At 41.5% G+C, this 21,237-nt stretch overlaps 1 protein-coding gene across 1 annotated transcript in view; it reads left to right on the forward strand.

Moving 5' to 3' along the window:
- IBSP (integrin binding sialoprotein) overlaps positions 1 to 21,237 on the forward strand; it is a 347,644-nt gene that overhangs the window by 316,209 nt on the left and 10,198 nt on the right. Inside the window, exons 2-5 of the mRNA XM_063136247.1 lie at positions 13,487 to 13,544; positions 15,050 to 15,100; positions 15,201 to 15,272; positions 18,117 to 18,197. Of these exons, the coding sequence (XP_062992317.1) occupies positions 13,491 to 13,544; positions 15,050 to 15,100; positions 15,201 to 15,272; positions 18,117 to 18,197 (258 nt within the window). The 5' untranslated portion in view covers positions 13,487 to 13,490. The remainder of the gene's footprint in view (positions 1 to 13,486; positions 13,545 to 15,049; positions 15,101 to 15,200; positions 15,273 to 18,116; positions 18,198 to 21,237) is intronic.

Below are 21,237 nucleotides of genomic sequence, written 5' to 3' on the forward strand. Positions count from 1 at the left end.
GTATCACTAATAGTGAACAAGGTTTTGAATCCTGGAGAACGCTTCATCAGGCTGGGTGTTAAGGGATATATCTTGGTAACTGAACAGGGGTGCATGCTCATAAGAGCATAAGAAGAGCCATGCTGGATCAGACCAAGGGTCCAGCTAAGTCCAGCACTCTGTTCACACAGTGGCCAACCAGCTGTCAGCCAGGCACCTATAAGCAGGACATGGATGCAACAGCACCCTCCCATCCATGTTCCCCAGCAACTGGTGCATACAGGCTTACTGCCTCTGATACTGGAGGTAGCACATAGCCATCAGGACTAGTTGCCATTGATAGCCTTCTCCTCCAGGAGGACACATACTGACAGTGATAAGGAGCAGCAGCAAGGAGTTCCAGGGGTCAACAGTAAGCCTCCTGCTGCAGAATGGTCTCGGCAAGTGCCTGACCATGCCACCCCCTGGTGCCAGTCCAGGAGAAAATGCTAAGCATTTCCTCCACAGCTTCTCTCCTGTAAATCTCTAAGAACATAAGAGCCCTGTTGGATCAGACCAAGGGTCCATCTAGTCCAGCACTATGTTCACACAGTGGTTAACCAGCTGTCAACCAGGGACCCACAAGCAGGACACGGTGCCACAGCATCCTCCCACTCATGTTCCCCAGCAACTGGTATATACAGGCTTACTTCCTCTAATACTAGAGGTTGCCCTCCAAATCAACTGCTTAAAAACATGAGTTTCATCATGCCCCAGTAGAGATTTGAAATCAAGTGTCCCTAGATACATCACTCATAATACTAGAATCTGGGTCATCCAATGAAGCTGAAAAATGGGAGATTCAGGGAAGACAAAAGGCAGTACATCTTTACATAGCACAGGGTTAAATAATACTTGTATATTGTATTTTATCGTCTGTGTTTTATTGTCTTGTATTTTATGGGTTTAAGCCCAATATCAATAGCTGGAGAACTTCTCATTAACAATTGCTATAGCCTTTATGACCTGCTTGTGGACTTCCCAGAGTCAGCTGTTTGGTCATAGTAAGAAATAAGATATTGGAGCATTGCCCAGCCTGACACCTTCCAGATGTGTCGGACTGCAACTCCAACCAGCATAGGAACACATCCAGAGGGTGGAAAGTTGGGGAAGTCTGGGATACTGGACTACATGGCACAAGTCTCTTCTTACATTCTTGTCATCAGTCAGGAAGGGAGTGTCCTGGGCTTGGTAATGCCATTCCTGGCATGTGCCTTTGAAAATTCATAGTCAATAAAATGTGGCATAACTTAGGCTAGCTCTACACTACTGCTTTATAGTGTATTGAAGTGCACTGATAACTGTTGGGGCACAATCCCTATTCCATATACCGCTTTCATGGTGTTATATCCTGCTTTTTATTCCACATCTGTAATGATTTGACACAAGTGTAGATCTGGCTTGTAAAATTATTTCTTCATTTGAAATTTTACTATGTGTAAGATTGGGGGTTATAAAAATCTGTTGGCATAGCATAGAGAAAGAAGCTTTGAGGGGCATAGAATGGGTTTAAATGGGTATACAAGTGATAGAGTAGTGCTTTAATATTAAATGGGAAAGTAGGCATACACTCATAGAACACTGTATCAAGGTTTGGATGCTTTAGTTCAGGTAAGGCCTGATAGAAGACTTGCAACTTGGTATTGCTCAAAAGACATTAGTCCTATGGACTTGTGACTTCTACCAACCATGGCAGGATCTACACTACTGCTTTAAAGTGCTTTATAACAGTTTTGACAATTGTTGGGGCCCAGGACAAACTCCATAAACAGTTGTCAAAACTGTTATAAAGCACTTTAAAGCAGTAGTGTAGATCCAGCCCATATGTATTCCTTTTAAGGGAACTAGGTGAAGGGTCCAGGGTGATGGACAGGTGAGGTTGCACCTAAGAACAGAGAAATAACCCATACAGGTTAACCACAAGAACAGGGAACTTGACCTTTCGTTGTCATAAACAACTCACTGAGAAAGGGGAGGAGGTTTTCAGCATAGGATGATCTAAATTAATGACGTAGACCAATAGATTTAGGCATTTTAGAATAAATTAATATGTATTAGGAGGGAGGTCTTTATCTTTGATAAGAGTATTTAAGTCTGGATACACAAGACAAAGATGTCTTCCTTTCCCTCAGGCAAGGTTTGGCCTTGCCTAGGTGAGACAGGTGTTCCTCTGTAGGGAAGAGCTCCTTCATAGAATCTGTGTTTGTCTGTTTTTGTGTTTGTCTATGGGCTCATCTACACCAAGCAGGATATTGCACTATGAAAGCAGTATGAAAGCTGTATATAAAAGGCAGGAGCCATGCTACTGCTTTATAGTGGTACTGAAGTGCACTGAGAAATGTTGGGGCCCATGACGCATATACACCAAGTAGGATATAACACTATGAAAGTGGCATGAAAGCAGTATATGGTATGTGTCAATGGGCCCCAACAGTTGTCAGTGCACTTCAATACAGTTATAAAGCAGTAGTGTAGATCCTGCAGTGCACTTCAATACCTCTGTAAAGCAGTAGTGTGGCTCCTGCCTTTTATGTACTGCTTTCATAGTGGAATATCCTGCTTGGTGTGGATGAGCTCTGTTTGTCTTGTTCTGCAGAAATCTGCCAGATTTGTATATTCTTTTAATTTGCTTTGCTGATTGCAGTCTGTTTGTGTGTCTGTTTGACTTTAACTTTCTTAAATTGTTTTAATAAATGTGTTAAGGTTGTAACAGTTTCATTGAGTTTGTGAGTCTGTGGCCATAGCTAGACCTAAGGTTTATCCCTGGATCGTCCAGGGGTCAAACCTGTTCATCTAGGTGACACACAGGGGATCCAGTGCTCAGGCAGGGGCGAACCCTGGATGATCCCAGGATAAACCATAGGTCTAGCTGTGGCCTGAGTGAAGTCAATCATTCTCCAAATGGGGAATTTAAGGAGTACTATTGCAAGGTATTGCAGGAACCTCCAAGCAGCCTGTTCAGTACCTCTTAAAATTAAAAAAGACCTCCAGAAAATTCCTCCTACAGGCTTAAATCAACAAGCCCAGATGGCCAGTGGCCATCTTTGGTGGAATGTTCCATCCATTTTTATACCCAAACTTTGGAGTCCTAGCCAGATGTTTATAAATGGTTGCTGTAGAGGAAATCCACTAGGGTTGAGGAATTTGAAGTGACATAACCTTGGTTTTCCAAACCTAGGAAGTTTTCCAGTTTGATTTGGAAACCTCACTCTGTGGTTCTGTATTTCTTTTTTAACTGATCATTATTCCCCGTCCCTCTGCCACTTCTGTTTGCCTTCTAGTTTGAAGAATATTAATCAAAGCATTGTCACTGTGGAATTCCTCAGTTATTGATATAATCTCCGTCTCGCCATTTAAGGGTTCCCTTTCATTGCTAGCTGCATCTAGGCAATCGCTAATTAAACGCATGCTTGTTGTTACCTGGTTTTAACTGGAAAACCAGTTAAAATTCTACAGCTCCCTGCAGAGAAACTCCTTAATCAGTTGGAGCTGTTGACATAACTGCCCTGGAGAAGTTATAATATTTTCCCTCTCTTACATTTCGTTGGATGACTTGGGTTGTTTTATGCTCTGCTTTTAAATCATTTGCTCTGTTTCACAGCACAACGAAGCATTTGGCTCAACTGCACCCCTCCCGCTAAAATGCACATTGGCCGGGATCCAGCAAATATTGCAAGACATTCCACATGCCCAAAGGTGCTTTTGAATGTGTGCGTCTCTAACAGCATCCTCCCTATGATACATGGTGAGTCACTTTTATATTTGTATTAGATTTTTATGTCTGCACATCTCACAGCAGTTTTTTCAAGCACAAATATTTCGATTCCACAGGACTCACAATCTAAGCCTGAAGCCTCCAGGGTGATGCCAGTAGATACTTCTTGGTCCCCACCAGGCCCTCCTATTTGTTTTTATTTTTAAAAAATTTAGGATGAAATCCTATGCTAGTTTAGACAGGAAAAGGTCCTAGAATTCCCAGCATTCCCCAGCCAACATGAGTGCTGAGGTAACTGGTTTTGTGTTTTGAAGCTCAGACCACACTTCTTGCATTCTGTGAATGGGAACTCCACCCATGGCAACCATTTTGTAGGAGCGCCCACAACACTCAATGTTCCAAATTTGCCCACGAACCCCCAAAAGATGGGGGGGGGTAAGCAATTAAATGATTTGAGGACACCAAATGAATTTTTAAAATGCCATTTTATGCACATTTTTAAAGTGATCAATCACCATGATTGTATACATTCCTTTTCCTCTTCTGACACCAAAAACAAAACGAAGATTGATAAGTAGTACGCTCGGATGAAGAGGTTTGCTAGGCAAACTTCTTAGCAGCTGCTGTAGGACAATGAAGGGGAGGGGAATTCCTGCCTTTACCTTTAAGTTCCTAATCACTCCCTGGCCACTGTTGACACATAGTGCAGATTTTATTTTATTTCTTTCATTCATTTATTACATCTATACCATCGAATAACTGAAGTACTCTGGTAACTCACAACAAATTAAAATCATAAAATGCAACTTAATAAAATATAATATAAAGCTTTAAAACTACAATGTAAAATCAAATAAAAAACCTAGCAGCATGCACAGATTTCAGGTACAATAAAATAGATATAAAACAAGAGAATATTGGGTGTTGCTAACCTAGGCTCAGTCATGACTTCATGGCATTTTAAAGGCGCAATTGCTCTACTCCCTCTTTGACTCAAATAAACTGCAATACAGAAATGCCTGCGGGCATCTGTTTGGCTACTGTGTAGAGACTGCTGGACTAGAGAGGCCTTTGGTCTGATCCAGCATGGCTCTTCTAATGTCCTCATCCCAGCCTTTATTTTATAACTCTATTGAAAGATCAAAAAGAAACAGATTTTTTAAAAAAGTGAAGAACTTTTCTTAGCATAAACTATCAGCACTGTATTTCATTATGTTCTGTGCTGCTTAATGCCTTATTTTTTTCCTTCCAGCTTGGTTATATGAGATGCAGTAAAGAAGAATTGTCAAGAACTGATTATCAGGGTTAGGCTGCAATGCTCTGCCTCCGTGAGCCTTGCTTCTGAGTAGATGTGTATAGGATTGCACTGTTAATGTAAGAGCTAGAACTGAATTGGCACTGAAAGAAAAAAAGCCTTAATTGACAGCATAGGTGTGCACAAGGGGTGTGCCGGTGTGCCCAAGCACACCCTAATGTCTCAAGCAATAAGCATTTTCTCAATCCTCCCCTCACCTGCAATGGCCCTGCCACAATCAGGCAAGCCGAACCCATAGTAGGGCATCAGTGTCTACAGTGTTTAATAAATAAATGAATAAAAATTTCCTTTATGATTGAGTATTCAAAAAGTGTTCACCTTTTTAAAAAAAATTCCCTGGGTGTACACCCCAATGAAATGGGCTGCACATGCCTATGATTGACAGCTAATTAAAAAGAATGTGAAATCCCTCATTTATTTCTCAAATTGACTCATTTAGTTAGAGTTTTTGCCTGAGGCCCGAACATTTTGTGGCCTATCTCTGAGCCTAGGGATTGTGAGGGTTGGGTTGTGATGTGGGAGATATTCATACAACACACCTTACCTTGGTATATCTAGTGGTACATCAGAATTAAAAGGCCTGGAGGCATCCCTAACAATTACAGATATCTAATAGGCTTAATATTATTACCTGAATACTGGCTTTCGGAGCAACATATATGGAGTTCCTTTCCCACCACCCATCCAGGTACTTGGTCAAGTCATACTTAGCTGCACAGATGGAACTTCTCCTGACTTTTATTCATTTTTAATGTTTGGTTCAATGCGGAACACCCAGGACTGAAACTTTAACAAAACATCCTCTTACAAAGATCCTCTTTATTCCAACGAGACACTAGATCCCAGAAGAAAGAGAGATTCCTATTTTCAGCCTGTCTTACAATTACTTTCCATCATACTGGGTTTCCTGTAAAAATAATACTGGTGTCCACCAGAATTATTTAGGCAGGAAACAAGCTTCCCACCTGGATTTTGCAAACAGATTGTGTTCTACAATCTGTTTCAGATTTGCAATCCTCCCTTTTTTTGCATCAGAATGATACATATTCTACTGTTCCACACAAATCATTAGCATGTTTCTTTCTAGTTTGGTATGCACATACATGGAAATATTTCCCCAACCATTTCTAACTTGTATCCATCCTAAATCCAGCCTCGTCTATGCAAACAGCCTCTTGCTAGCTGTCCAGCCAAGTGTCAGACCACCAAGGAAGTTGTCCTGCACTTAGGTGGCCATTTTCCTTCTGAGTCAGCATGGTGTCCCCAAGCCTAGAATAGTGTTGGAAGGACACAGCTTCAGAAGGTGGCATTCTTCAAAAGAGACCCAAAACCAATGTTCACAGCAATGTGGCCAAATGTAGTTTTTTTCAAGATCAGAGTTGCTAACCCCAGCGTCCTGACCAAAATCCAACTTGAGAATCAATACCCTGACTGAATAATTTAAATCAACACTGTTGTTTCATGTACATAAAATATTCAGCTTTTTTTTTAATCAGTGGTTGTTATGGAATGCATTACTGAGTGGCACTAAAGCCATAGTTTGCAAAATCTGGATTCTGCCTTTTTTGATAGGCTCATTTGAGGGACAATTGGCCAGCTATCTTCAGGTTTCCCTAGTGCTCCGTATTTCATAGAATCATAGAATCATAGAATAGCAGAGCTGGAAGGGGCCTACAAGGCCATCAAGTCCAACCCCCTGCTCAATGCAGGAATCCACCCTAAAGCATCCCTGACAGATGGTTGTCCAGCTGCCTCTTGAAGGCCTCTAGTGTGGGAGAGCCCACAACCTCCCTAGGTAACTGATTCCATTGTCGCACTGCTCTAACAGTCAGGAAGTTTTTCCTGATGTCCAGCTGGAATCTGGCTTCCTTTAACTTGAGTCTCTATTATAGTTTGTGCATCCTTTGTTCCTGGTTGCCACAGAATTTGGAGGGCTGGCCCTACCATTAGGTAGTGTGAGGCAGCCATCTCAGGCAATGGGAAACTGGATCCTGCGCTACATCATGGACCTTTGATTTCATCCAACTGGATTCTTCTTATGGATTGGACACATTCTTATCAGTGGGCCCACCTTTCTTTCCAGAGCATTTTTCTTGCATCATTGCAATCTTACAATCATTGCCAGCAATGATTGGCTGAAGTATGTTTTTGTGGCCTTAGTGTTATTTTCCTCTGAGGTAATATATGTGAATGCTTTGAAGAGTGATCAAAAAGTGCTATGTAAATACACTACAAACTACCATGTGAGAAAATCCACACAAATATCTTTTCTGCAGCAATTTATGCTTATTTAGAGCTGCTCTGTGTAGAAAAAATATCATGTGTGAAGTGGGTAGAATCCATTGTAATTCCCACATAAATGCATTTCACTTGATTGAATGTAGTTTTATAGCAGGAAAGTGAGAAGTTTCCTCTCTGCCTCCCTCCCACAAAAGAAAAAGAAAAAAAACTTCTTAAAAAACCAACAAATGTTCCTGATATTTAGTTTAATTTAAATCGAGACCATTATTATATAGCTCGGCATCCAAAACTATTCATCTCTGGCTCAGCCCTTCAATTAAGTGGAGTGATCCAAAACTCTGGGCACTAAAACTGCACTTTATGTTTATAAAAGAAATCTGTGACTAGAAAAATGTTGAAGTTTGGAGATTTTCTGGTAAGAGTCCACTTGCTGACATCATGCTAGGGGCGTTGTGATTGGCTGGTGGAGGGTAAAAATAGTGCTTATATCCCAGTAGGATGTTCAAGAACAAACAGATGAACTGTTAAATCTCTGTCCCCTGACTCCTTTGAGACCAGCCTGTATACTTCAGGTCAGGACTGCAAACTGGTAAGTGACTATCAACTGTATTTGGTTCTATGCAAGCGACAACTTTTTCCCCACCCTTCTTTAGTCCATGGATTTCTGAATTTCAGACTCTGCTTAGAAGTAACCTATGTCTTATTTTGTAGGTATGAATTTATCAAGAACATGTTTTCTGTTATTTAAGGCAGAGTTTTACTAGCCAGTGATGCCTTGTTTTCTTTCAGTCTGATTTTAGTCTGATTAAACAGACTAAAACTGGAATTTTACATTGTACTAGCTAGAAAACAATAGTTCTTGGCTTACTTACTTGGTTGGGCTTTATTATGCAGCAGAACTGTACAAAGGTAGGGGAGATGGAAGAAACTCATCATTAAAAATGAACAAATCTCAAGTTCTGTATAATAAAGCTATTCAGATAGAGATAGATAGATAGAGAGATAGATAGATAGATGTTAGCATTTAGTTATTAGTTTTGTGTATTGAAAGCACTTCACATCCTTATGACAACCCTGTAAGGTAGGTCACTTATTATCTCTATTCTGCACGTGGAGCTGAGGCTGACAGATATGGGCCACTGCAAGACTTAAGGTTTATCCTGGGATCATCCAGGGTTCGACCCTGCCTGAGCACTGGATCCCCTGTGTGTCACCTAAATGAACAGGTTTGACTCCTGGACGATCCAGGGATAAACCTTAGGTCTAGTTATGGCCGTCTTCTTCCTAGAGGTGGAGGTAGTTCAAAATATCACCTCAGCAGATGGCCTCAGGCAAGGTGCTGTCTGTGGGTTTCAGATCACTCTGCTGTATGGTGATAATATGAAGAACTAGGGACTTCCTGGCTCTAGGTAAACATTCACATCCCAAGGCATGGTCTGAAGGCATAGAAGGCTGAAGCTAAGCAGGTCTAAGTCTGGGCAGTGTTTCGAGGGAAGACCACCTGGGAACTGCATGTAGCCACCTTGAGTTTCATGGTGGAAGAAAGGTGGGATATAAATGTGATAAATAAATTGTGGGAACCAAATTATAAATAGAGATGCCATGCATTAAATATTTTGGATCCAGACTTATTCATGCTTAATAAGAGTTACTGAAACCAATGGGACAAATGTAGTCATGACTAACTTAAGTTCTGATCTGAACTTAAGTTCAGATCAGGAGAGTAGTGTGGCAGGTAGGGGGGCTTTTAAGATTCAAATCAGCCCCCAGCACTTACTCTAGAGTAAAAATGTTCTAAAGACAGAGCTGATAGGCACAGTTTTAAAGTAACTTCTCTTTTGGCCCTAAACAAATCCAGACTCATTGTTTATTTTAGGCTGTGGTCTATTTTAGTGGAGGAGTGAATAAGTGTAAAGCTGTAATCATTGACATTAATTCCAGAATATTCCTAATTCATTTCTACAACATGCTGTGCCATGAATTCAGTCTTGAGTGTGCGGGGAGGGAGGGGTGTACCTCATAATGAATTATGGACATTGTAACATCAGTGAAATGGTTTAAGAATGGATTGACATGTCAGTCCGTTAACAGGGCTTTTCCCACCTGCTCATGATCTGAATGAGATAAAGTTGTCATCTTCTGTCAACTTTCCCCAAAATTGCACTTGGGATTGCTTCAGTTAGTGTTTTGAGGTTTCAAGAGAACAGCTTGAGGTTGCCACATTCAATTAACTTTGGATTACACACCCTGTCCTGATGAAATCAGAGCAGCCCTTCAAAAGCAGCCTCACAAAAGCACTGGCAAGTTCTCAAAAATAACAGATAGCTTGGAGCAATGGTGAAATAAGAGGTGCCTATTATGTTATATGAGATTAAAAATTCCCAGAATAAGGAGCTGCTTTTTAGTTTAGGGCAGTGTTTTGGTAGCCTCCATTTAAAACAACAAATTAGTCAATTTCATCTTGACAGCAACTGATGCAGTCAGTAGTATATTTTTGCATTTTTGTTTAAGTTTCCTCTGGTGAAGGGGTGGGCAGAAGGTAGATCTTTAGATGTTTTGGACTTCAACTCCCAGACTCCCCTAGCAGCATGGCCAATGGTCAGTAATGCTGGTACTTGAAGTCCCAAACATCTGAAATATATTTTCTGCCCACCCTTGCTGTAGTGTAGCCTTCCTCAACCTGGTTGCTTGGGAATGATGGGAGTTGAAGTCCAACACATCAGCAGGGTACCAGGTTGGGAGCAGGCTGCTGTAGCTGAAAAAGAAACACACAGCTTCACTGTGCAAAACAGCAACACACATCACATGTACAAAGTTTGAACGTATGTTGGTTGTGCTGAAACATGACCAAGAGAAGAGGAGCATCAAGTGATAGGAAAAGGCCTGTGACCTCCCCGTACATCAATGTGATGGCAACAGCAGTTTGCAAACTTAGCCTCAGCAGGAAGCATCTGCAGGCAGTGGAGAGGAGCCACCACTGCTAACACTGATGGCCCCAGTCTGGTCCAATGAGCTCTGGGCAGCTGCCATTGTGATTGCCCACAGCACTCTGGAGTGACACTACATCTCCATGGGCCTTGTATGCAATTACAATGGTGACTTCCTGATACTCATTAGAGGAATATAACCATCACCCTTGCCTTCTTCTTCTTCTGGTAGGCCTGCCCACCTCGAAGCATGTCCATGCAGAAAGCAAGAGGAGGAGGAGGGGCAACACATTGACATGGAGGTGGGGGGAGGCCAACGCCAGATGGTTCCATGCTGAGGGTCCCCTGGAGTTGGCCCTGGGACTTTGGAAGAGTGTTCTAAGGCAGAACACTGAGTTCCCCTCTCCTACTTCTAAGATCCCCAGCCCTCATTCAAGGCACTGCCATATTCTGAGGGGTTGTCCATACAGACAAATGGAGGCAGACCGGTAAGCACCCAGCAGCAGAAATGGTGACACCTGCAAAGTAGATAGGTGGGGCTCTCTTTCCTTAACTTTCTGTCCCATGGCCTTTCACAAGGCACTGCAGCAGCCCTCACCATCTTGGCCAACCCATCTCCCCCCACCCACTTTTCTCACATGCTTGGCTCAGAGTACGGGCTACCAGGGAATGGGAGGAGGGCGGCCACTTATGCATCACCCAAAAGAATAAATGCAGCACAAAAAAAGAAAAAGAAAAAAGAAGAGGATAAAGAGGATACCAATTTGCATAACATTTGTATGTACTGATTTACTTGTATATATGCAAATTTAGAAATCCTTATTATAACTTAAATAGAAATACAGTTTCAGAGCGGGGAAGACCTGTACCTGCCTGCTCAGTCTCCTGCCCAAGTGAGAACTGTTGATGAGGAATTTCAAGGCCTCTGTTCTCCATGTTTAAATTGGACTTGATCAGAAAGAGCCCTTCAAATAGAAGACACTCTCAAATAGAGGACAGTCCTCTTGTAACCTTTCAAATAGAGGACTGTCCTCCATAAAAGAAGATAGATGGCCACCCTAAATGGAGAGGGTAGGAAGACTATAGGTTGCAATGTTAGTGTATAGCCACCCACTTTGGAGCCTTGCTAGGGTGGCCAGATGTCCTAATGTACATAGAACAGTCTTTTATTTTGGAGAGCTGTCAGAGGACAGCCCACTGTTGGAAGGTGTCCTCTACTTGAAAAGGTCTGGTTTAAAGTGGAAAGTACCATGAGGAGGGAGAGCTGGGAAGGGGCCTTGAAGTTGCCCTCAACCGTGGGCACTTCGACAGCAGACTGAGCAGGCACACAGGTCCATCTTCTCTGCTATAGTGAGATGTATTTTATTGCTTTTTAAATTATAGCAGTTCTTTCTAAATTTGCATGTATATGTTTACACATGCAAATGGTATGCAAATCACTGTCTTCCTTTTTGGCAATGCGTAAGTGACCTTCTTCTTTTTATTTCCCACTTGTGTTCAGCCTGGACCAGAAGTAGGTGATGCTACATGTGGAAAAGAATTAGGGCATTGGCTTTCTTCCTCCTCTCTTCCCCCTGCTCAAGATGTTTATTTACCCATCGCTATGTGGTATCTGACCACACAGACCTGGGGATCTTGAATGGGAGAATGCAGCAAGCTGTGTTTCTTGGTCCTGTTGCTGATGGATGACCAGAAAAGGCCTGACAGCTTTCTATTGAATGCATGAGTGAGGGGGTTTGGAAGGACTGCCAAATCTGTCAACTAGTCCGTGCAACAGTACATGATTAGAAAGGTGTTGCTGGGGTGGGTAGATGGGTTGGATAATGATGTGACATTCAGTGTGAGAGTCTATTCATGTATTCCAGCTTTGAAAATCACATCCAACAATGAAAATGAGAGTTATACGTGTTGGATAAAACTTTGTGCAATGAATGGAGATTTGTTATTGATTACTTCTAAAGGATTTAAGGCAGGGGTTGGCAACATGGCGCCTGTGGGCATTACTGTGTGCCCCTGGTCACCTTTCTTAGCACCTGCCAAGTAACAAATATTCTTCCTAGCAGCTGGGATTGCTGCAAATAGCTTTCTGTTGACGTTGAAAGTTGTGGGTTCAAAGGAGTTGTTTAGTTTATTGGGGATCAAACCCCACCTCTGCTTTGTAGTCAGGCACTTGACTTGTTCTTTGCAATGCTTCCCATGGCATCCATTTTGTGGTGGTGCCCAGGACATTTTCTCAAATTGCCAAATATGCCTATAGCCTCAAAGAGTTGTCTATCTCTTATTTAAGGTTTTACAAGTCTCCTTTCTCCTCACAATGTCCATCTGAAGTAGACCAGGTGGAGAGACAGTGGCCCACCCAGTGAACTTCATAGATGAGGGTGGAAGAGACAGCAGATGTGTAATGTCTAACATTATCCATTCCATCTCACCTGCCCATAGGAATTAGATATGCTTCAAAATCAAAATTATGTTTTTTCCCCACACAAGTAATGTGCATAAGATGAATGGGTTGAATCCAGACTTAGTCATGTTTAGGGTAGACCAATCAAAACCATTACTAATTTATATCCCATTGATTTCAATGGGTCTAAGTCAGGATCCAGCTCACTCTGTGGTGTGGAGAGCAGAATTGCATTCATCTTCTTGACCAGCCTACATCAATCTAGACCTCTGTTGTGTTCATAGCTCTGAATGGATGCTTGAAGGTCAGGAGTGGGCCCACTAGATGTGATTCATTCTGTACGTATTTGTTATGTGAACAAGGCTGTCAAAATGCCTTCAATCATATAACTTGTATGAATTTATTTATTTATTTGATTTATACCCTGTCTTTCGAACAAGGAAATAGAATTCAAGCCAGCTAATAAGAAGAAGAATCAAAAAATTTAAATAAAAACATAGTTAAAAACAATAAAAATTAAAAAAATACATTAAAATACAATGTAAAAAATCAGAACAGCAAAAGAATAAAACAGCCCCCAACCCAAGAGCCCACCTCATATGCCAAAGGACTTCTTGAATATAAATATCTTTGTCTACTGGTAGAAGGACAGCAGAGAGGGAGAGAGAGCCAATTCAGCCTCCATAGGCAGGGAATTCCAAAGCCTGGGAGTAGCCATCAAGAAGACCCTGTACCATATCCCCAGCAAAGGCACCTCTAATAGTGGCCGTACCAAGAGAAGGAACTTCCTGCAGACTTTAAAGTACAATGACTGTCTTCCTATCTAAATGATTCTCAAGTGTATTTTCTTTCCTTTTCTAGAAATCAGAAAAAATGAAGACAGCCCTACTCTTTCTTTGCATTTTGGGAATAGCTTGCGCCTTCTCAGTGAGTAAAAAATAATTTATTGACAGCACAGTTTAATTGTAAAGTATTGTGACTGTCTTTAATTGATTTTACTTTAATTTTGTAGCTGCAAATCACCTTGAGCTCTTCTTTAAGTGAAAAAATGACAGATACACTTTTTTTAAGTGAAAAAATGACAGATCCGCACGTCAGCCCCAGAGCGCATTTATGCGATCCCAGGGCACCCTGAAAACGATAGTCTGTACTTGCCTGTAAAAAGAAACGAGGAAGAGACGCCGACAATGACGCCGCCGCCGACGCCACCCAGCTTCCTGCTCCCCAGCTGGGATGGAGAGCTGGGTGGAGAGCGGAAAAAGCTCTCTACCCCGCCTTCTTCAAAAAGAGTTTTCCGAGCCGGCTGGGAAGCAGGAAGCTGGGTGGCATCGGCGGCGGCGGCGTCATCGGCGGCATCTCTTCCTTGTTTCTTTTTACAGGCAAGTACAGACTATCGTTTTCGGGGTGCCCTGGGGTCACATAAATGCGTTCTGGGGCTGACGTGCAGATCCGCCCATGGTAAACGATAGCACTGAACCAATAACTGGGGTGGACACATTGAAATGATGGACACATTTAGAGTGTAAGCCTGTGGTGAAGTCCATTGCCCATTTTATCAAATATACAGTATCTAGTTTGATTAGGCAGTAAGTTATTATTGAACATATGATACGGGAGGCCAATACTGAGTTGGATCAGTGCTCCCTATAGTCTGTTCTGATTGGCAGTAGCTCTCCTATCTCAGAAATCCTTTTAACTTGAGGTGGTAGCAAGTGAACATGTGTCATTATAGTTATGATGCACATTTGGAATGAGTTCATTCCACATGGAGCGATGGTCGTTTGTAGTTAAATGAGAGAAGTGAAAACATCATCTACTACAATTTCAAATAACTGCATTCTTGCTAGATCTCATCCACTTCTATCCCACTTGTTGTGGATTGTATCTAATAAATAGATTCTGATTCTACAGAATCCTACAGAAATAAAGAGGGGTCCATTTCACTCTAGATAATGATAGAAAGAGCAACTTTTTAATAGTTTTTCTTTGCTGCCCTTTTTGCTCTATAACAGCCAATGCCATATCTGACTGTCATTGTTTATTTTTGTATTATGTATTTATTTATTTGATTTGTACCCCTTGTATGCCTTTCTTCGAAAAAATGGCACTAAAGACAGTTACAGAGACAATTAATATTGGTTAAAACAAATATATATTTTTTAAAAAAACTGGGCACCACTCTATTGCTGTTTGCTATTTTTTTCTGCTGGCTGAAGCTAATGCAGAAGCAAATAGCACAATAGTGACACCTATGGACAAAGCATAAATATTACAACACAGCATTGGAACAAACTAAAAAGTGAGGTAAGAAAAACTGACGTGCTCCTAGCCCATTTTCATCTAGCTACGAGTGAGGTCTGCACTGAAACCCAGTTAAGCAATTACAGAAAGCAAATCACACCCACCTAAGGTAATACCTTCTTTTCTTATAGGTAAAAAATTTCCGAAGAAGATTTAAATCAGAGGATTCAGAAGAAAATGCAGTATGTCGTAAAACATCATCCCATTTTTATTTTGAAATTAAACATGTTGAGATTTTTTCATAAATTCAACAAGTGAAAATGTTTGTTTCTGTTCTGACAGGTACTCAAGAACCGATATAGGTATTTCCTTCATAGATATCCCTACCTCTACTCACCTATGAAAAGATTCCAGGTAAATGCAACTCCTATTTATTTATTTATTTATTTATTTATTTATTTGTTACATTTTTATACCGCCCAATAGCCGAAGCTCTCTGGGCGGTTCACAAAAATTAAAACTATGAAAAGCAGAATAAAACAACCAACGGTCTAAAAACACTAATACAAAGTACAATATAAAAAGCACAACCAGGATAAAACCACACAGTAGAAATTGATATAGATTAAAATACAGAATTAAAACAGCAAGTTTAAATTTAAGTTAAATTAGGTGTTAAAATACTGAGAAAATAAAAAGGAATTCAGCTGGCGACGGAAGGAATACAGTGTAGGTACACTCCAAACTCAGTCCTTTAAAAATGTTAACACTGATTGATGAGGGCCTTTTAATTGTAATTAATAGTTTATAATAGTGCTGAAACAGGGGCCATAGCTAGACCTAAGGTTTATCCCTGGATCGTCCAGGGGTCAAACCTGTTCATCTAGGTGCCACACAGGGGATCCAGTGCTCAGGCAGGGGCGAACCCTGGAGGATCCCAGGATAAACCTTAGGTCTAGCTGTGGCCAGTATTGCATATTTTACCTATGGGTAAATGGCACGCTACAGTTCAGAGAACCGTCGAGTTCACAAATTCCATGTGAATTTCCAGCTGTACTTTCATGTTCTTGCCACACTCATAGCACACTGCAAGAACTGGTAGGCTTTTGGGTGAGTGCATGTGTCAGTGCATGCAAAAACATTGACTGTCTGTGTGAAGGCAGTTGCACACGAGATCAGCCAGCTCAACAAAGGACCACAGGAAAACAGCCAACACATGTAGAAATGTGAAGGGCCACCTCCACCCCTGCCGTGAGCCCAGTGGTGATGGCCCAATGAATCCCTGCAAGAGATAACACTGGCAAAAAAGCACATGCCTCGGGAAACAAGACATTCCATTTCTTACAACATCCTCTGCCCTAGTAAATATAACAAAAGGTAGCACAACCTCTACGGCTTTTATGCACACAGCCATTCCATGAAACATGATCATTGTCTCTTGAGTGGAAGAGAGCGATATGAGGGGCTAATTACATGTTTTCAAGGGTGGCTGATGTAAGAAACTAAAAATTGCCTTGCTTCTGGGAATGATGCCTTGGCTGAATGGTGGTTTGGCATGTATCTTGGGTACAGAGATATTTTTGTGCTGACCCATAGCTTTACATTGTCAGAGAAGAACACTGTTCATGTCTCTCTTCCCTGTCTCCTAATTGCCACTATCATGCCTGGTATGATAACAACAAAACAGGCGCAAATATCTGTAGACTTCCTTGGGTGATCTTGATTGTTTAATTGACTCACTTATCCCTTAATACTTGGGATGGGATAACATTTCCTGGCCTTTGATGCAGGATGCTATGGGCAGATTTAAAATTCTGAGAGAGAGGCCACAGAGCAACCCAGAGACTGACCCAGTTCAGAAGGCACCTTAAACCATGGTTGTTTAAGGTGTCTCCTGAACAAGGCCACCTACTGGTTTTAAATTTTGAACCTAGAGCCCAATACCTAACAAGTCTGGCATCTGTTAATTGGTGCAGGCCGTTGTCCCTTTACTGTTATTCATTGTTGTATGAGTGTGTCTATTATAATTAATTTGATTTATTGTACTTGTAGCCTGCACTTCCTCAAAGGAGTCCAGGGCAATGTATGAGCAGATTGTCCCATTTTATCCTTATGCCAAGCCTTTGAGGCAGGGTGGCCAGCCCAGAACATTTTGCTGCATGAAATAGAGCAGAAAACGGTATGCCACCACCCATCCATGCCAAGGTGCACAGTACCCAAAGAGAGCCAGGTTATTTTGGCACACGAGGCAGAAAATCATGCTCGCACCTTTCCCCATCCTGGGCAATGAAAGTTCAATCATAACAAATTAAATATCAATTTGCTGCCGTTTCATAGTAACACCTCCAAACAGCTGCCTACGAGTCAAACTACATGTTAGGTTTATTGCCTCCTCTGTAACTGAGCCAGATAGTTTTATTACTTTAGTGTAACTGCTCATGGACTCTGTTGAGATCAGCACCAGCACGTACCAGGAGGAGAAGGTTAAAGCCTGTCTTACACAATGGTAGGGCTGGCCCTGCATTGAGATAGGTTAGCCTAAGAGATGGTGATTGTCAAGAGTCAGTCCAGTGACCTTCATGGCTCAGGAGACATATGAACCCAAGCCACTATGTTATACACTGGCTTTGTCTAATTTACATGAGGATGGCAGTTTCAAAAACTGCAACCATTGCTTATCTTTCAAACCAAATTATCTTGAGAGTTTCCTCTGTTTCTTGACTTTATAGTTTGCATTTCTCCGAAGTATATTAAAGGAACAGCTAGTGACAGATCTCTGAAGCACTAAGTAGCGAATATTGACTATTGTTTGAGTGTGGGCTGTTGTTGAACCATGGGTTGATTGTTGAACAGTGGGCAAGATGTCTGAACCCAGGACATTTTCTACAGTGTGGCTTGTTAACGCAGTGTATCTTTTCTTTTTCTTTTTTAACAAGCCACCTTAAATGCTCATGGTTTGTTGTTAGGTTGTTCAGGGTGGTTAACAAGCCAGACTGCATAGTTAACAAGCCACCCTGCAGGAAATGTCCTGATAACACACTAACCCACAATTCAACAAACAACCCACAGTTCAACAACAACCCACATTCAACCACTGAGTGTGGGTTAGTATATGGTGTGAACAGCCCTATTGATTTCAGTGGGAATATCATATGGTTGGGAGAACAGCCGTGGATTACTTTTGTGTGTATATAAAGTATTCAATATTATTTTGTGATAGAAATATGGGAAATGTCTTAGAATTGTCTTTCTTTTCAGTCTAACAGTGACTCATCCGAAGAAGGATATGGTGGTGATAGTTCAGAGGAGGAGGAGGAGGAGGAGGAAGAAGAAGCAGGGGTAAGGGACATGTTTGACTCTGGTCAAAATAAACGAAGAGGCCCAAGAAAATAACCAGAATTGTTTTTATAGACTGTACTCTGTGAGTGTCCATGGTGAGGATTACTAACTGCCCACAAGTTTCCATTTTGGTTTGCTGCAGTATTTTTGAAGTCATCTAAACAAGCAGTAACCCTTGAAGAGACAGTGAAGGCTTTTGGGATCCAAAAGTTTAGAGACAGACAGGACTTTTGTCCATTTATCCAAGCACAACTGCTGTCGTCCTGAGGTGAAACTTTAATAATATTTTGTTCATTGGTGGTTCTTTAGATCCACAATGATTCTTTAAAGGGACACATGTGTCCTGCACAACTTCTGAACACAACACAGCCCACAAGCCATGGGTTACAGCCTGCGAGGCGGTTGATAATACTTCTCTTTTTGTAATTCCTTGCAAGCGGCAGAAACAGGAGATTTATCAAACCCTTGGTGGGCCTCCATACATGGTATTTGCTGTGGCGGGTGGTAATTATAGAAGCTTGAATTAAAGAGATTAACAGAGTAGATCAGTGGTAGATCACATGCTTTGCATGCAGAAGGTCCTGGCTTAAAATCCCAAGATCTCTAGAAAGGGCAAGGAATAACTCCCATCTGAAACCCTGGAGAGGCACTGCCAGTCAGTGTCGACAATACTGGGCTAGAAGGACCAATTGTCTGACTCAGTATAAGGCTGCTTCCTGTGTTCCTATGTTATTCAGAAGCAGATTCAAAAAAGAAACCTTTGATCTGAGCTTATCTAGCATACAGTCCTTGTATTCTCGGAAACAAGCTTTCTACTTCAAACCCCTGACATCCACACACTGAGCATAGACGTCTGAAGAGGAGCCCTTGTGCATGAGCAGCAGCTCATGCATAGTGGCTCCATGCAGTTGGGATGCCTGTACTCAACATGTGGATGTCAGAGGTGTGGCCAGACTTCATAGTCATCATGTGGACCTCCTTTATGTATATAATGTGGGAATGAGGTTACAATGAAGATTCTGTGATGCGAAGCTTATAAGCAAATTGTAGTTCATTGTCCCTTGGGGGTTTTAGGCCACCTTTCTTAATCCTACTGGAACATGCCCGTAGGCAAGGTAGACTCGTGCGCTGGTGGAAAGATGGTGGAATCAGTACAAAGAGCTTAAGTATGTAAAGTTATTTAGGTCGCAATCCTATCAGGATCGCCATATGCCTCCCAGTCTGCATTTTCGCTAGACGGGCGTTTTTGCCTGTCTAGCTGAGGCGTGTTGGAGGGGGAGGGAAGGCAGATGAAGAAGCCTTTGGATACAGCATAACCCAATCTCTCCAGATCCCTCCCTCTGGAACACTCCCCTTTAGCTCCTCTCTGAGGTTGCTTTTGTGACCTTGGAGAAGCAGCCAACTTGGTTCTTTCCACACCAGCTATGTGGGGGAGGGTAATGCAGATTCCCAGCTCCAAGTTTGGAGCACTTTCTCCTACCTCAAGTCCAGAAGTAGGAATAGCCTGCCACACACACCCCACACACCCCGACTAAGGCCATTGGTTTGCTCTTTTAATTGTATTAAATATTAACACAATTTAGAGTGGAAACATTCCTGTTGATTAAATGGCTAGATTAATTGATTTAAAAACATTTTAAGCAGCTGAAAAGGTGCCCTGGTTAGTTGTGTAGCATATTTCAGAAAAGTACTATTAATAAGAGTACAACTAGCGGTTGTCAGTTATTTTGCACTCATTGGCCAGAATCCTGGAAGATTAATTTCTTACTGAGTGATTGGTTAAAATATGACCTGTCCAACCTTTTCCTATGCCTCCACAAATAAATTTTTAAACTTGTTTTTAAAAAAGAAAAAGAAAGAGCTGGAAATTCAGGGAAGGGTCTCTGACCAATATGTGATCCGGAACTCATTCAAAATTCACACCTCTCTGAATTTTGCAATGGAGTTCTCCAATTAAAAATGCATATTACAAGAGTGCAGGAAAGAAAATATTAGTGCAAAAAAAATTCAAAAATTGCATTAGGAAAATTGCTTGCAAAGTGTCTATATTAGGCAAAACTGCATACAAAGATGCATGTATTAGGAGAAATGCCTACAAAATATGCGCAAACATTTTTTTAAAAAAAAATCTCAGCGTTTGGGATAAATGTAAGATTGGAAATATTCTCAGCATTCAGAATGACTGCACCTTTTTAAAAACTCACACCTTCCAGTATGAAGAAAACTAGCACATCAGGGAGAAAGATTCTTCCTCCGCCCCCCTGGCATGCTCCCCTTTCTCCCGCCTCAAATATGCAACGCCCACACACCTACGGCTTCGTAGAATCTACTAAAAGAGTTATCACTGGTCTTCAGTCCCAATGTAACCAATAGGTCTTATACACTTATGTCCCCTTATTCCAATGGGCTTAACAGATGCCTTACTGTCTTTAGATCATGTCCAAAGAGACGTCCACAACAAGACGCACCTCAGTCAAACAGAAAACAAGCTAGTTGACACAAAAAGGTCATTATATCCATAAAAAGAGATGGACCCGACATAGCTCTGGGCCCAGGAGTGCATTTCCAGTGTTTGGGGTTGTGCATCTTCTCCATATTAGTATTTACCTCAGGATCATTTGGCTCCCTGAGAGCTGATATAATCTTTTGAGTAAATATGTAACTTGGTATACATGCTATTTGGGAAACACATATTTACCTGAATGGTCTATAATAGCTTCTTCAGTTCAGTACCATTAACGGTTTGTTACGTCAATATGTGCTTGGACACAAGAGTATTTATAAAAATGAAAAACTGGCTAAACTTGAATGTTGTAAGTTCCAAGGGTGCCACTATGTCCTATTGTATTTCTGGGAAGATGCATCCTCCCAAGTAAATTCAGTATATGCATCAGAACCAGTCACTCTAGTTGTTTCTAAAATAGGCCCTTATGGGCCTAGCCTATCAGGATTTTGCTCCTACAATAGATTACTCAGCCTTTTGCTAATTCTTTGATTACTGAAGTAAGGTCAGCTCACAATATTTTTTCTGCCTGAGGCA

This window comes from Elgaria multicarinata, chromosome 10, assembly GCF_023053635.1.
Source record: "Elgaria multicarinata webbii isolate HBS135686 ecotype San Diego chromosome 10, rElgMul1.1.pri, whole genome shotgun sequence".
NCBI classification, from domain to species: Eukaryota; Metazoa; Chordata; class Lepidosauria; order Squamata; family Anguidae; genus Elgaria; species Elgaria multicarinata.